The sequence below is a fragment of the Erythrolamprus reginae genome, chromosome 2, assembly GCF_031021105.1.
Source record: "Erythrolamprus reginae isolate rEryReg1 chromosome 2, rEryReg1.hap1, whole genome shotgun sequence".
Taxonomy (NCBI): domain Eukaryota; kingdom Metazoa; phylum Chordata; class Lepidosauria; order Squamata; family Dipsadidae; genus Erythrolamprus; species Erythrolamprus reginae.
Window position 1 is genome coordinate 4,977,537 of NC_091951.1, and position 14,080 is coordinate 4,991,616.

At 43.3% G+C, this 14,080-nt stretch overlaps 1 protein-coding gene across 1 annotated transcript; it reads right to left on the reverse strand.

Moving 5' to 3' along the window:
* Positions 1 to 1,191: 1,191 nt before the first annotated feature.
* On the reverse strand, positions 1,192 to 12,979 carry LOC139158621 (DLA class II histocompatibility antigen, DR-1 beta chain-like). Its single transcript, XM_070735942.1, has 6 exons — positions 12,895 to 12,979; positions 11,650 to 11,925; positions 1,869 to 2,147; positions 1,596 to 1,709; positions 1,334 to 1,357; positions 1,192 to 1,199 (listed from the first exon to the last, which is right to left on the reverse strand). The coding sequence occupies exons 1-6, from the start codon at positions 12,977 to 12,979 to the stop codon at positions 1,192 to 1,194; spliced, it is 786 nt and encodes a 261-aa protein (XP_070592043.1).
* Positions 12,980 to 14,080: the final 1,101 nt, after the last annotated feature.

Genomic DNA, 14,080 nt, shown 5'->3' on the forward strand with positions numbered 1-14,080 from the left:
AACCTTTTTTTAAAAAATTGTTTCATTTTAGGCTCTTTTGTGTGTTGAAGCATACAGGAAGCATTCCACGAAATGTTGTCTTCAGGTTTCACCAAAACATGGCTTCAGTTCAGATTTTTTTTGATGTGCAAAGGAGTCCAAGGTCACTTAAGTAGATATAAATGCCAAGAGACTCGGAGCAGGGGGGCCCAGTGGGAGCCACAGAGATGGGGGCACAGGGGGTTTTCTCTTTCGCTCTCCCAATGAAGGGAACCATCCAAGGAGGGAAGGCAGCACCTTGGATATCCAGCCTTGTGTTGTGTACGGAGCGACACTCACAAATTTGCATGCCGGTCGTGGATTGGCTAAGATGCGACCCGGCAAATTGAAAGCGCTGTCAAACCTCTGGCAAGTCTCCCTTTAAAAGAAGCCATGCGGCTCCCGTCTTGCTGTTCCTTGTACTCTACATAGCTCAAAGGCATCCTGAGCGTTTCAGCCGGGTGCTGCAGTAAACGTACTCGAGCTACAAGGTCTCTGCCTATTATAGGAACATCACACCTTGCTTTGGGGACGGTTCTCTCTTTCTCTCTCTCTCTCAATTGGGATTCATGGCCATGGTCCACAACACCCCCATGGCGGCTTCTGCCCCTGATAAAGATTGAGACGTTTGGCTCTGGTCACCGACTGGCTTTCCCCCTCCAAAGGCCTTGAAAGTTTGAGGTAGTCGAAGTTTTAGGAGCCGAGTCAGATAGGTCGGCACTCGATCAGAAAGGTCGGCAGTTTTGCAGGTCAAATCCCTAGTATAGGTCTCCTGGGTGAGCAGGAGGTTGGACTAGATGACCTCCAAGGTTCCTTCCAACTCTGTTCCTGTTAATTAGAGAGTCAATCAAAGGGTCGGCCTCCATCCATCCTTCCCTCCCTCCCTGCAGAGGTTTCGGAAGGTGGGGGAAGCAGCAAAGGGGGGAGTTGTGTCCCTGGGTCACAAATTGTGTTAAATGTCACAAGGAAAAGAGGGGGTCAGTAAGGGCAATATAGAACCCTCCGGTGCTCCCTCCCCCAAAGACAGGAATCCTCCCCTCCTCTTCCCTTTTGCAGGACCCCAAAACCTGGAGGAGATTTTAGTATTTTCTCTGTGTGTGTGTGTGTTGGTGTTTCATGGCACCCCATTGTGGAGTTTTGTGTAAAGAAAATTTGGCTGAAATTTGAACACTTTCATTCCACTGGAGGAGTGAGGCCGTGCAGGGAGAGTTTCAGGGCGTTTGATTCGTTTAGAAACATTTGTTTCCCCAAAAATGGAAGGCTCAAAGGATTTTTAAAAGGGAAGTCAGATGAAGGAAGAAGAGGAGAAACTCACCTGCAGGTGGTTGGATGGGAATTGCTGGAAGAGGAAAAAGAGCCAATCAGGACCCTTCATGGGCTGGAGGACTCAGAGGGACCCCCTCCCCATCGATATCCCATAATAGGTTGGACAATCTTCATTTAATAAACACTCCAAGAACAGAAGTTCTCAAAATTATTTCTCAAGGGGACTCTCTTGGCCACCTGCTAAGCTTGATGAGAGGCCTCCCCTAGATGGTCCCCTCCCCACAACCTCTCTTCCAGTCCCCCAGACTCACCTTTCTTGGCCTTCACGTAGGAGAAGAGCCCCACAGCCATGAAGGACACTCCTATCATGGCCCCCATAATCCCCGTCCAGATTTTGGCCCTGGCAGAGCGGGAGGAACGGGGCTCTGGGGAAGGAGAAGGAGCCTCACCTGAGCAAGAGGATCGGGCCCACCTTCCCCCAGGAGGGTCCATTCTGGCTCCCCCCACCACAGAGAGGGTCACTCCCCCTTCTCAGGGCAGGATGGGGTCCCCAGACCAGGAGGGGGGGAGGGGAGTGGGCTTACCCCACTGGATGGTGATGCGGGCCTCCAAGCTGGCGTGCTCCACCTTGCAAGTGTAGACATCCCCCCACTGGGGCTGGGTCTCCAGCATCACGTGGAGCTGGTAGGTCCAGTCTCCATTCTGGAGCTCCTCCCCAAAGGCCACATCCTCCTCCTGCCGCCCATTTTTCAGCCACTGGACCTCGATCTCCACGGGGTAAAAGCCGGTCATTGTGCAGAGGAGGATGGTGTTGGGGGAAGTTGGGTCCATCTTGGTGGGGGAGATGGTGACGGTGGGCTTGGCTGGAGGGAGGAAGGAGAAGGAGGCACATGAGAGACAGAGGAGGGCCCAGAACAGAAGACCAGTTGGTTAGTTCAGGCCAAGATCCCTTTTCACGCCTGAAAAAAGAGGCTATAAAAGAAGACGCAACACAACAAAGAGAAGCTATAAAAGCAGAGCTGGCAGAATTTAAAACGGAGATGCTTCAATTGAAAGCTGATATGGGGGAGATGAAAGACCAGATAAAGGAGATCCAACAAACATTACAAGAAAGTGATGACCGAGTAAAAAAAGTTGAAGAGAAATCTGACAAAACTGAAAAAAGAATGGACTACCTTGAAGGAAGAGCTGATGCAAGAAACAGAAGATATGATGAATCAATCACTCAGTTGGAGATGCAACGTGCTTCGTATGGACTAAGATTTCAGAATATAAAAGAAGAAAAAGATGAAGATTTAAAAATGACTATGGCGGAAACTATTGGAGGAATACTTCAAGAGGATCCCACAGCACTACTGAAAGAAATCGATGAAGTTTACAGAACTTCGAATAGTTACATTCGTCGCCACAACCTCCCGAGAGAGATACACATCAGATTCACAAGAAAAGCTCTGCGAGATGACATACTCCATTGGTCAAGAAACTCCAAACTCCAACATCAAGGAGTTGAAATAAAAATACTAAAACAAGTTCCAAGAAGTGTCAGAGAAAGCAGAAGAGACTACCACTTTCTAACTAGGATTTTGATCAAAGAAAATATAACTTACCGCTGGCTTATTCCACAAGGCCTTTCTCTGACATGGCGCTCCACAAGATACAAATTGGAAAATGTAGAACAAGCTATGTACTTTTTTGAAAACAGTGGCATCAGCCACCTAGACTATACAACCAAGCAACAAGTGGTCCAACAACCAGTGCAACAGCAATCAGGGGAAAAACCAGCAATCCAACAAGAAGAAGACCTGGGGGCTACTGCTCAGGTAATAGAGCAGGACCAAGGTGCCAGAAGAGTCCAACCGCAGCGAGAAACCAAAAAACCTACTAAATGACAATAAGTAAAGATTTAAAAATCTTTTCTGTAAATGTCAATGGACTTAACGAACCAAGGAAAAGGAAACAAATTTTTTCTAAAATCAGAAATCAAAATGCTCAAATTGTAATATTACAAGAAGTGCATATTAAAAAAAATAACCAAAAATTACTCTTGAATCCCAAAATTGGAAAAATGTATGCTGCATTAGCAGATCAAAAAAAGAGAGGTGTAGTGATGTATGTTGAGAATTCTATAAATTCCAAACAAATATTTAAGGATAATGAGGGTAGAATATTGATTGTACAAGTGGATATTGAACCTAGACCTCTAGTTGTTGTTTCTATTTATTTTATTTATTTATTTATTTATTTATTTATTACTTAGATTTGTATGCCGCCCCTCTCCGAAGACTCCTTATGCCCCTAATGAAGATCAAACGACATTTTACAAAAATTTACACCAAACAATAGTAGAACTAGCTATTGAAAATGTATTAATAATAGGTGATTTTAACGCTATTGCGAATAGACAACTAGATCATTCAGGGGGGGAGGTAACAATAAAAGTAAAAAAAGTAAAAAAACAAGAAGGAATCTGCTACCTAGTACTTTTCAAAAAATGAAAACGGAACTATTGTTAAATGATATCTGGAGGGAAAGACACCCTCATAAGAGACAATATACCTTCTACTCGAACCCCCACAAAATTTGGACAAGAATAGATATGGTATGGGCACCAAAAATGGTTGCAGAACAAATAAGAGAGATAGAGATAGACGTTAATACATGGGCTGATCACAATCCAATAGTGGTCTCTATGAGAATGAATAACAAACAGAATAACTGGCGGATGAACAGAAACATTTTAAATGATAAGAAATATAAGGATTGGATCGAAAAAGAATTTAAAATATTTTTCGAAATCAATAAAACTTCAGACACCACTTCACAGAATTTATGGGATACAGTCAAAGCTTACATTAGAGGATTAACAATCTCCTACACAGCAAAATATAACAAGGAAAACAAATTAAACTATGTACAATTAATAAATGAATTAAAACAACTAGAATCTTTTATCGCAGCAACATTTCAAGAATAGAGACTTAAAAACAGAAATAAATGTAATTAAACATAAAATTAGAATCATAGAACAAAACCAATTAACTGAAAAAATTAAAAGAGCAAAGCAACACTATTTTGAATACGCAAACAAACCAGGCAGATGGTTAGCGTATAAACTTAGAAAACAGAGTCAATCAAAATTAATTAAAAAACTAGAAGACAAAGATGGTACAATAAAATAAGATACAGAAGGAAAGGCAGACATTGTGTATAACTTTTATAAAGATCTATATGCTAAAGATAATGTTAGCGAGGATGAAGTCTTTAATTATTTACAAGCCTCAAAATTACCACAAATAACAGAAGACCAACAGGCCACCATGGATGGACCAATAACAATAGAAGAACTAATAACAATTAAAAAACAGAAAAGCAATAAGGCCACAGGCCCAGATGCCATACCGGCAGAATGGTATAAGATAGAAAATGAAACAATAAGAAATTATATGTTAGAAACTTTTAATTTATGTAGACTTGAGGGCAAAATTCCTAAATCCTGGTCAGAATCACTAACAACTTTAATACACAAACCGGGCACAGACCCAGAAAAAATTAAAAATTATAGGCCTATATCATTATTAAATGTAGATTACAAGATATTTATTGCTATCTATGCAGATAGACTCAAAAGAGTCTTAAATGGAATAATACACCAAGATCAAAATGGGTTTCTACCAGGGAGACAAATTAAAAATAATCTTAGAACAGTCATAAACACATTAGAGTACTATGAACAATATCCAGGTAAGACAGCATCGTTAATGTTTCTAGACGCCCAAAAGGCCTTTGATAACGTTAATTGGATATTTATAAAAATGCAATTAAACAAAATGAGATTTGGTCCAAAATTTGTTAATTTAATAGATACTATATATACAAAACAAACAACTAATATAATATTGAACAATAATCAATTACCAACACTTGATATAAATAAGGGAGTTCGCCAAGGCTGCCCTATATCACCATTGTTATTTATTATGATTCTTGAAACTCTACTAATCAAAATAAGAGCAGATTCTAAAATAAAAGGCCTAACTGTAGGAGACGAAACTTATAAAGTCCAAGCTTTCGCAGATGACTTAACGTTTATAATTGAAGAACCGATAACAACAGTCCCCATATTACTGCAAGCTATTGAACAATATGGAAAAGTAGCAGGTTTAAAGATAAATAAAAACAAAACACATTTTTTAACTAAAAATATGAATAAAATACAAGAAACCAAATTAGAAAGCATCTCTGGAATAAAGATTGTTAAAAAAGTAAAATACCTAGGAATAAACCTAACAGCGAAAACAATAACATTAAAAAATGATAATTACACAAAATTATTAACAGAAATTAAAAAAGATTTAGCAATGTGGAATAACCTAAAAATATCATTTCTAGGAAGAATAGCAACAATTAAGATGAACATTCTACCTAAGGTCTTATTTCTTTTCCAGGTAATCCCAATAAACCCAGGGGGAATCTTTTTTAAAACTTTGACAAATTTAGTTAAAAAATTTATATGGCAAGGGAAAAAAGCAAGGATAAAAATAAATTGCCTAGAAGATATCAAAGAAAGAGGAGGATTTGGCCTTCCAAATTGGAAATTATATTATCAGGCTGCTGCATTAACATGGGTTAGAGATTGGATAACTCTAGAGAACAAAAGAATATTAAATTTAGAAGGACATGATCTCATGCTTGGATGGCATGCATTTTTATGGTATGGCAGAAAAAAACCACTCATATTTTAAAAGACATACATTAAGGAAGTACCTACTAGAGGTTTGGAAAGACATAAAGAAAAATCACTTCTTAAATATTCCAGAATGGCTTGCCCCCCTAGAAGCAATAACTCATCCAAAGTCCATAAAAGACAAGAAAATATCCTATAGATATAAAGAATTACTAAACGACCAGATGAAGTTAAAATCTAGGACTAAATTACAAGATGAAGGGATAATAATAGACTGGTGGCATTATGCCCAGATTCGATCTAGATACCAGAAGGATAAAACTCTTTATATTTTTAATAAAAGTAAAAATTTGTTAAGTAATTTAATTACTACTAATCCAATAAAAATGATAGGGAAAATATACAAATTCCTTATTGCTCATAAAAACATAGAGCTGACCTTAAAAGATACTATGATAAGATGGTGCAGAAACATTGGCAAGGAAATAGACATAGACACATGGGAGAAAGTTTGGATTAACAACTGGAAAATGACCAAATCAGTCTCATTAAAAGAGAACCAAATTAAAATGTTCTATAGATGGCATCTCCCGCCAAATAGGATAGCAAAAATGTTTCCCAAAACATCCCCATTATGCTGGAAATGCAAGAAGGAAATAGGGACCTATTACCATCAATGGTGGACATGTGGTAAAGCTAAAATATATTGGAAGATGATAGAGAAAATATTAAAAGAAATAGTAAAGCAAGATATAGAAAATACCCCGGAATTCTACCTATTAGGTATTACTAATCAGACTTACAAGAAAGAAATTCTTTATTTAATTATACACATATTAACTGCGGCTAGAATAATATACAGTGGAACCCCGACATGCGAGCAGCTCTACTTACGAGCTACTCGAGATGCGAGCTCGGAGGGGAGCGACATTTTTGTTCGCCTTCCGAGCTCACATTCGGGATACGAGCGCCAAGGAGCTGTCTCCTGAAGCCGAACGCTAACAGGACACAGCTCCTTGGCGCTCGTAAAATGTCACAGCCAGCCTGGGGGGCTCGGGGGGCTTCCCCCGAGCCCCCCAGGCTGGCTGTGACATTTTAAAAGACCCGCGCCGCTTTGCAGCTGTCTTTTGAAACGGAACGCTCACTTCCGCGTTCCGTTTCAAAAGACAGCTGCAAAGCGGCGCGGGTCTTTTAAAATGTCACAGCCAGCCTGGGGGGCTCGGGGGAAGCCCCCCGAGCCCCCCAGGCTGGCTGTGACATTTTAAAAGACCCGCGCCGAAGCCGAACGCTAACTTCCGCGTTCGGCGGCAGCGGTTTTTTTGTTGTTGCACGGATTACTTGACTTTACATTGTTTCCTATGGGAAACAATGTTTCGTCATACGAGCGTTCCGACTTACGAGCCTCCTTCCGGAACCAATTAGGCTCGTAAGTCGGGGTTCCACTGTATGCGCAAAACTGGAAGGGGGAAGAAATCCCCAAAGAAGAAGAAGTCATAGTTAAAATATTAGATTGCGCTGAAATGGACATGATGACAAGACGATTAAATGATCAAGAAGATACTAAGTTTTATAAAACATGGAACAATGTTTATAAATGGATAGATAAGAAAACATAAGATTTATAAATTCATTTCTAGTTGATCCTTTGTATTTGTTTTTACCTAGGTGATAACAATATTAATATTAGTTTAAACGTATTGTTTGATGATTAAGATATAGTAGTTCATGTATAAGTAACATATTAAGAAATCTGAGTTATATACGTATAGTAGTGGAAATCAGTTTAAATGTTTTGTTTGATGATTATGGTATAATACTATAGTATTTAAAACTACATTAAAGGTGTTTTTTGATGACTATGGTATATTAGTCTACGTATAAGCAATATTTTAAGAATTTTATCTAATATCTATACTGTATTGTACTTAAGATTTGTAAAACTTTAATTCAAAATTACTAGACCTTTTAACATTTAACATATATTCAATTATGTATTCTTTTTCTGTATTTGAATGTATACTTTCAAAAGAAGCGGGGGAAATGCACCCCCACTATATGTTTAATGTTTGTATGTGTGTCTGTCTATTTTAAGAAAATCAATAAAAAAAATTATAAAAAAAAAGAAGAGAGAGAGACAGAGGAGGGCCCAGAACAAAAGACCCAGTTGGTTGGTTCAGGCCAAGATCCCTTTTCATGCCTGAAAAAAGTATTTTGTGTTTTGAGTCATCTTCCAAAGTAGATTGCAGCAGGAAATTAAAAGGGATCCTGAAAGGGGGGGAATAATAATAATAATAATAATAATAATAATAATAATACTGTAATAATAATAATTTATTAGATTTGTATGCTGCCCCTCTCCGAAGACCCTCTCCTAAATCCTTTGTGATTGGGATCAGTTGCAGTCTCCAAAGAAGAATTCCAGAAATAGCCAAGTCTGACAGGGATAAATGCTGGAAACACCCAGAGATGGAAGGAACCTTCTGCCAGATGTGGTGGACGTGGAAAGAAATAATGTAGAAGATGGAAAGGACAGACGCAGCACGAGTCAGAGGATTCCTGGGATGTTGTTGAAAATGAAACCAGACTTTTCATTTTGGTGTATTACCCCAACATTTGTTCATTTGTTTAGTAAATTTATCTATTTATTAAATTTATTTGCCAAAGTGACCACGACTGACCCAAAGCCTTACGAACACTCTCCAAACTGTGACTGCCAGATGCTCTTCAGGAATCCAGGAGAATCTCCAGAATTGCCAGCTGGGTCTCTGGGACAATGCAACTCCACCCAGAAGGAAGTTGGTTAAAGTCCCCCCATGTTGGGGCTCCATGGACCCAAAGCCCTTTGGTCTTGCCAGGGTTCAGCCGAAGCCTCTGATCCCCCATTGATTCCACCACCACAGCCTCAGCATCACCCGTGTCCCCAGAGGTGGAGATGTAAACTAATGACATCAGCTTATGGAGGAGACCTCCAGCCCTGGTGTTGGATGGCCTCACCCAGTGGCTTCATGCAGAATGCAGATGTTGTGGAGGGGAGGAGAGGGCAGAGCCAAATTCCTCTACGCAGCCATGAAGATGATCAACCAAAATGGCAGAAAGAAAGCTAGAAGAAGCAAGAAGGGAGAAGAGGGGAAGAGACGAGAGAAGGGAAGGAAAGATAAGGGATCCAGAGGGGATCTTTTGGGGAAAGGGAAAGAGGGAAGAGTTGGAGGTTCAGAAGGTCAGGCGAGTGCCCCAACCTCAGCAGAGCCTTGGAGTGGATTCCTCTTGATCTCCTTCAGCATATGCTCCAACTGGTAAAACCGCTGGATGGATTAATTGGGGGTAGGGGGGTTCAGTCTGGATGAGCCCCCAAGAGGGCTCACAATAGACCCCTGGTGAGATCATCCAGGGGCATGGGGTGAGGTATCATCAGTATGCGGATGATACCGAGTTATACATCTCCACTCCATGTCCAGTCAACGAAGCAGTGGATGTGATGTGCCAGTGCCTAGAGGCTGTTGGGGTCTGGATGGGTGTCAACAGACTCAAACTCAAACCTATAAGATGGAGTGGCTGTGGGTTTTGCCTCCCAGGGACAATTCCATCTGTCCGTCCATTACATGGGGGGGAATTATTGACCCCCTCAGAGAGGGTCCGCAACTTGGGTGTCCTCCTCAATCCACAGCTCACACTTGAGAACCATCTTTCAGCTGTGGCGAGGGGGACTTTTGCCCAGGTTCGCCTGGTGCACCAGTTGCAGCCCTATCTGGACCGGGAGTCACTGCTCACAGTCACTCATTTCCTCATCACCTCGAGGTTTGACTACTGTAATGCTCTCTACATGGGGAAGAATGAAGAATGTTCGGAAACTTCAGATCGTGCAGAATGTAGCTGCGAGAGCAATCATGGGATTCCCTAGCTACGCCCATGTTACACCAACACTCCACAGTCTGCATTGGTTGTCGATCAGTTTCCGGTCACAATTCAAAGTGTTGGTTATGACCTATAAAGCCCTTTATGGCATCCGACCAGAATATCTCAGGGACCGCCTTCTGCCGCACGAATCCCAGTGACCGGTTAGGTCCCAGAGAGTTGGCCTTCTCCGTGTCCCGTTGACTAAACAATGTCGTTTGGCAGGACCCAGAGGAAGAGCCCCTGACCCTCTGGAACCACCTCCCCTCGTAGATTAGAATTGCCCCCACCCTCCTTGCATTTCGTAAACTTCTTAAAACCCACCTCTGCCATCAGGCATGGGGGAATTGAGACATCTCCCCCGAGGCCTATACAGTTTATGCATGGTATGTTTGTGTGTATGTTTTTGCTTTTTAATAGGGTTTTTTTAGTGACTTTAAAATTATTAGATTTGTTGTAGATTGTTTTATTGTTGTTGTGAGCCGCCCCAAATCTACGGAGAGGGGTGGCATACAAATAGAGAAAATAGTATAAGGGCAGACTAGATGGACCATGAGGTCTTTTTCTGCCGTCAGACTTCTATGTTTCTATGTTTCTATTTAATAAATAATAATAATAATAATAATAATTCCAGCCCAGAGTCCTTTGAAAACCATTTTCTTTTCTTTTGAGAGATTTTCTGATTAACAGTAAATTCTGTCCTGCTTAAGAACAACCACTTTTGAAATGGTGATCTGTCCTTCCAACCTGGGATCTGGTCAGATTGCAGACCAATAGCAGCATTTCAGGTGAGGGTTGTTGCATTTTTCAGGCTGATCCCATTTGCATCTGGGAACCTTAAAGGCCTTTGTGAGAATTGCTAAAAAAAATGCAGTGGCTTTACAAAGTGAAAACAGCCTTTAAAAAAAAAAAAACAGGAAATGCAAATTGTGGATGAGAAAAGTCTTTTAACAAGAAAACGGAAGGATCAGATTTTAAATCTGGAAATTCAAAAGCTGCAATTTGGCATTTTTACATTTTTATTTTTATAGCCCATCCCAAACCTCCTTATTTTCAAGACTGCGGTGTGAAGATTTTGAGGTTCCAATCAGGCCAGATGGGAGTTGCTGGAGGTTTTAATTGGATGGGAAAAAGATCATTTCTTTCTTTCTTTTTAAATACCTACTGAGGGACACAACTTTCTCCCTCCGCGTACCTAGGAATTCAATTCATCAGACAAATAAGAGACCTCTTGATTTAAACAGCAGGAGTACAAAGTGAATTTTATGTTCCCCCATCATATTTTTATTTATTTATTTATTGTTATTTATTTATTTTTATTGATCAATTATTTATTATATTAGATATTTATTGATTTATTATTGTTTATACTTTATTTATTGTAATTATTTAGTTTATTATTTATTCTATTCTTTATTTAGATTATTATTTTATTATTGACTGATTTTAGTTGATTTTTTTATTATTTATTTCATTTATTATTTTAAATTAAATTAATTTAAGTTATTTTATTCTTTTTTATTTCAGTTATCATTTATTCAGTTTTTATTTATTTATGTATAGGTTTAATTTGCTTATTTAAGTTTATCCATTGATTTATTTTACTTAGTTGCTTCTTTATTGGGGTGGAAATGACTCGGAATGAAGAAGAAAAAGGCAGAGAAAGGAGACCACAAGTGGTTTCCGTGGATTCACTTTGGAGATTCCTCTCAGAGGCCTGGATCCCCCTTGGAAAGGGAAGGGAAGGGGGGCAGGATCCCCTCCCCAAAATCTCTCTCCCCCAGACTCACCTCTCCGGCCAACCATAGAAATGCTCTGGGCAACCCCGTAATTGTGCCGGCAGAAGCGATCCACAGCAGCCTTCGTGTACGTCTGCAGGTGCTGCTTGTTTCTGTTCCACGCGTCTGCATTCGCCTTCCCGAACTCCGTGACGGCCTCAAACTCCCCGCGGTCGCTGTCGAAGCTGACGAACTCCTGCCGGTCGTAGAAGAACCTCTCCAGGTATCTCACCCGCTGCGTCCCGTTGAGGAAGCGGCACTCGGACTTCCCCTGGACCAGGAAATGGGCTGTGAAGGGGGAGGAAGAGGAGGAGGAAGGCCGTCAGGAGGGACTCCAGGGCCCATCGTTCTCATCCTCTGGTGGAGGAGGAGGACAGTCCCACGGAAGAAGGGGAGGAGAGACTGGTGGGGGACGCCCTCTGAAGGAGGGAAAGGGAACCCTCTCAGCCCTAGAGAGGGAGGGAGACTTGTGGTGTGTGTGGGTCTGCAGAGGGGGGAGGGAAGAAAGGGGGAGGGGAGGAGAGAAAGAGGGGGAGGGGAGGAAGGTGGGGAAAAAGTCAGGCAGAAGCCCAACGGGTCCGGGAGATCGACTCTCTGCTGGGGAGGCTGGATCGAAAGCGGCATGAAGGATGAGGGAGGGGCTGGGAAAACACACCTCCCTCTCTCACTCTTCCATGGGGGGGCGGAGGCACAAGAAGGACATATAGACTCACCCTCCTGGAGTCTCCCAGCCCTTCAACCCCCAACTTCCCTGGATCACCCAACTTCAGCCCAACTTCCAGCCTTTGGAGGATTCTAGGGAACCCACCGGTTTCCCCTCCCCCTCCCCCAAAAGACCACCTGCAGCCCCCCCAGCCTGTCAAAGGGTCTCTAGTCCCCCTCACAAAGGGGGGTCAGTTTGGGAGGAGCAATTCAGAGCCCCCCAGATCCTCCTCCCTCCCTTCCACCTCCCCATAGAGAAGTGGGGGGCGTTATGGGGGGGGGTCTTGGCCTCCTCTCCAAATTCAGGGTCTCCCCAAGAAGGGGCCGAAGCTCCCCTCTTGCCTGACCCCCAAAGCCTCAATTTTGAGATTCAGGAGAAAAACGGAAGTTTTGAAAATAGCCAAAATGCCTCAGTTGGGGAGGAAGGGGGAGGAGACCACGCGGAGATCGAGGCTGCTAGAGGCTCTGGAGACCCCTAAGCTTTCTCTCCGCCCCCCACTGCTGGGGTCCTTCCCAACCTCCCCCTCCCCACAACTCCTTCATCCCCCTCCTTACCGGGGCTCTCCTTCCCCCCTCCGCTCCCTGGGATCCGGGCCAGCGCCCCCACCAGCAGCACCAGGGCGACCCCCACCAAAGCCATGGAGGTTGCCTCTCCGAGAGAGGCGAGAGACCCGGAGGCTCCCAGCCCCACAGGCGGAATCGGTGGGTCTGGATTGGGGGGGGGGGGGGAGTTTTCCTCCGACTTCGGCATTGGGCGTGTCCAGGAGGAAGAGGAGGACCAATGAGGATTCTCCCTTCTTCAGCATCATCGGTCTCCGGGCAGAGTCTCACTTGACTTGGCCCAATAAAGGAGATACTGTAGTCCGAAACCGAGGGAGGAGCGGAGGGAGGGGGAGTGGGGAGGTTCTCAGTCTTGGGGGGCTGCATTCTACGGGGCTCTTTCATGCTGGCTCCATAATCCTCCCCCACTTTCCCTTTCTCAGCGCGCCTGGAGGGGCAGTTGGGTTCCCCCAGTGTCTCAGAGGGCGCCCAGGCTGGAGCTGCGGAGACTCCCGAAGGGCCGAGTGGATCCAGAGCTGGAAGGATCCTTCTGGGCTCCCCCCACCCGCTCAGCCTGGAAGGAGGGAGCCCCCAGCAGCTGCCCCGGGTGCCAAGGGGGGAGGCGCCGCCCCACAGCCTGACAGGACTCGAGGGTCACCCCTCCCCCCACCCCGAAGGGAAGCCAGGAAAACCGGCGTACATAAGTGCACTGGTGTGCCTTTCGTCCCCTGTCCAATTGTCTTTCCTTTCTCTCACTTATCATATATATTTTCTTCCTTTCATATATCCTCTCCTCTAAGTTCACTTTACCCTTATACTGTATATGTATTACTACATGTCTATTTTCCTTCCTATGTATCTGTGTATTGGACAAATGAATGAATGAATAAATAAAACCCTCCGCTGGCAGTCCGGGCAGGAGGAGGCGGAGAGGATCTGCGGAAATCCCTCCTCACCCAGCCGGATCCTCTCCCCAGGCCCTCCCCCTCTTCAGGGGGGAATCTCCGGAGGGATTTCCTGGCTTTCCCCCTGCAAGATTTTGATTTTCTCTCTGTTCTTCCTGACACCCACACTACACACACCCACTAACACTCACACACACACACACACACACACACACACACACACACACACACACACAGAGAGCAGCTCTTCTTTCTGCAACCCACAACAGCTGAAGAGGCACTTGGGCTTCACTTCC

Coding starts and splice junctions, on each gene's coding strand:
- LOC139158621 (XM_070735942.1), bottom strand. CDS start 12,979: ATGGCTTTGGTGGGGGTCGCCCTGGTGCTGCTGGTGGGGGCGCTGGCC. Junction 1,710..1,868: donor CCGCATCACCATCCAGTGGG/GTAAGCCCACTC, acceptor CTCCTTCCCCAG/AGCCCCGTTCCTCCCGCTCT. Junction 1,358..1,595: donor CTACGTGAAGGCCAAGAAAG/GTGAGTCTGGGG, acceptor TTCCTCTTCCAG/CAATTCCCATCCAACCACCT.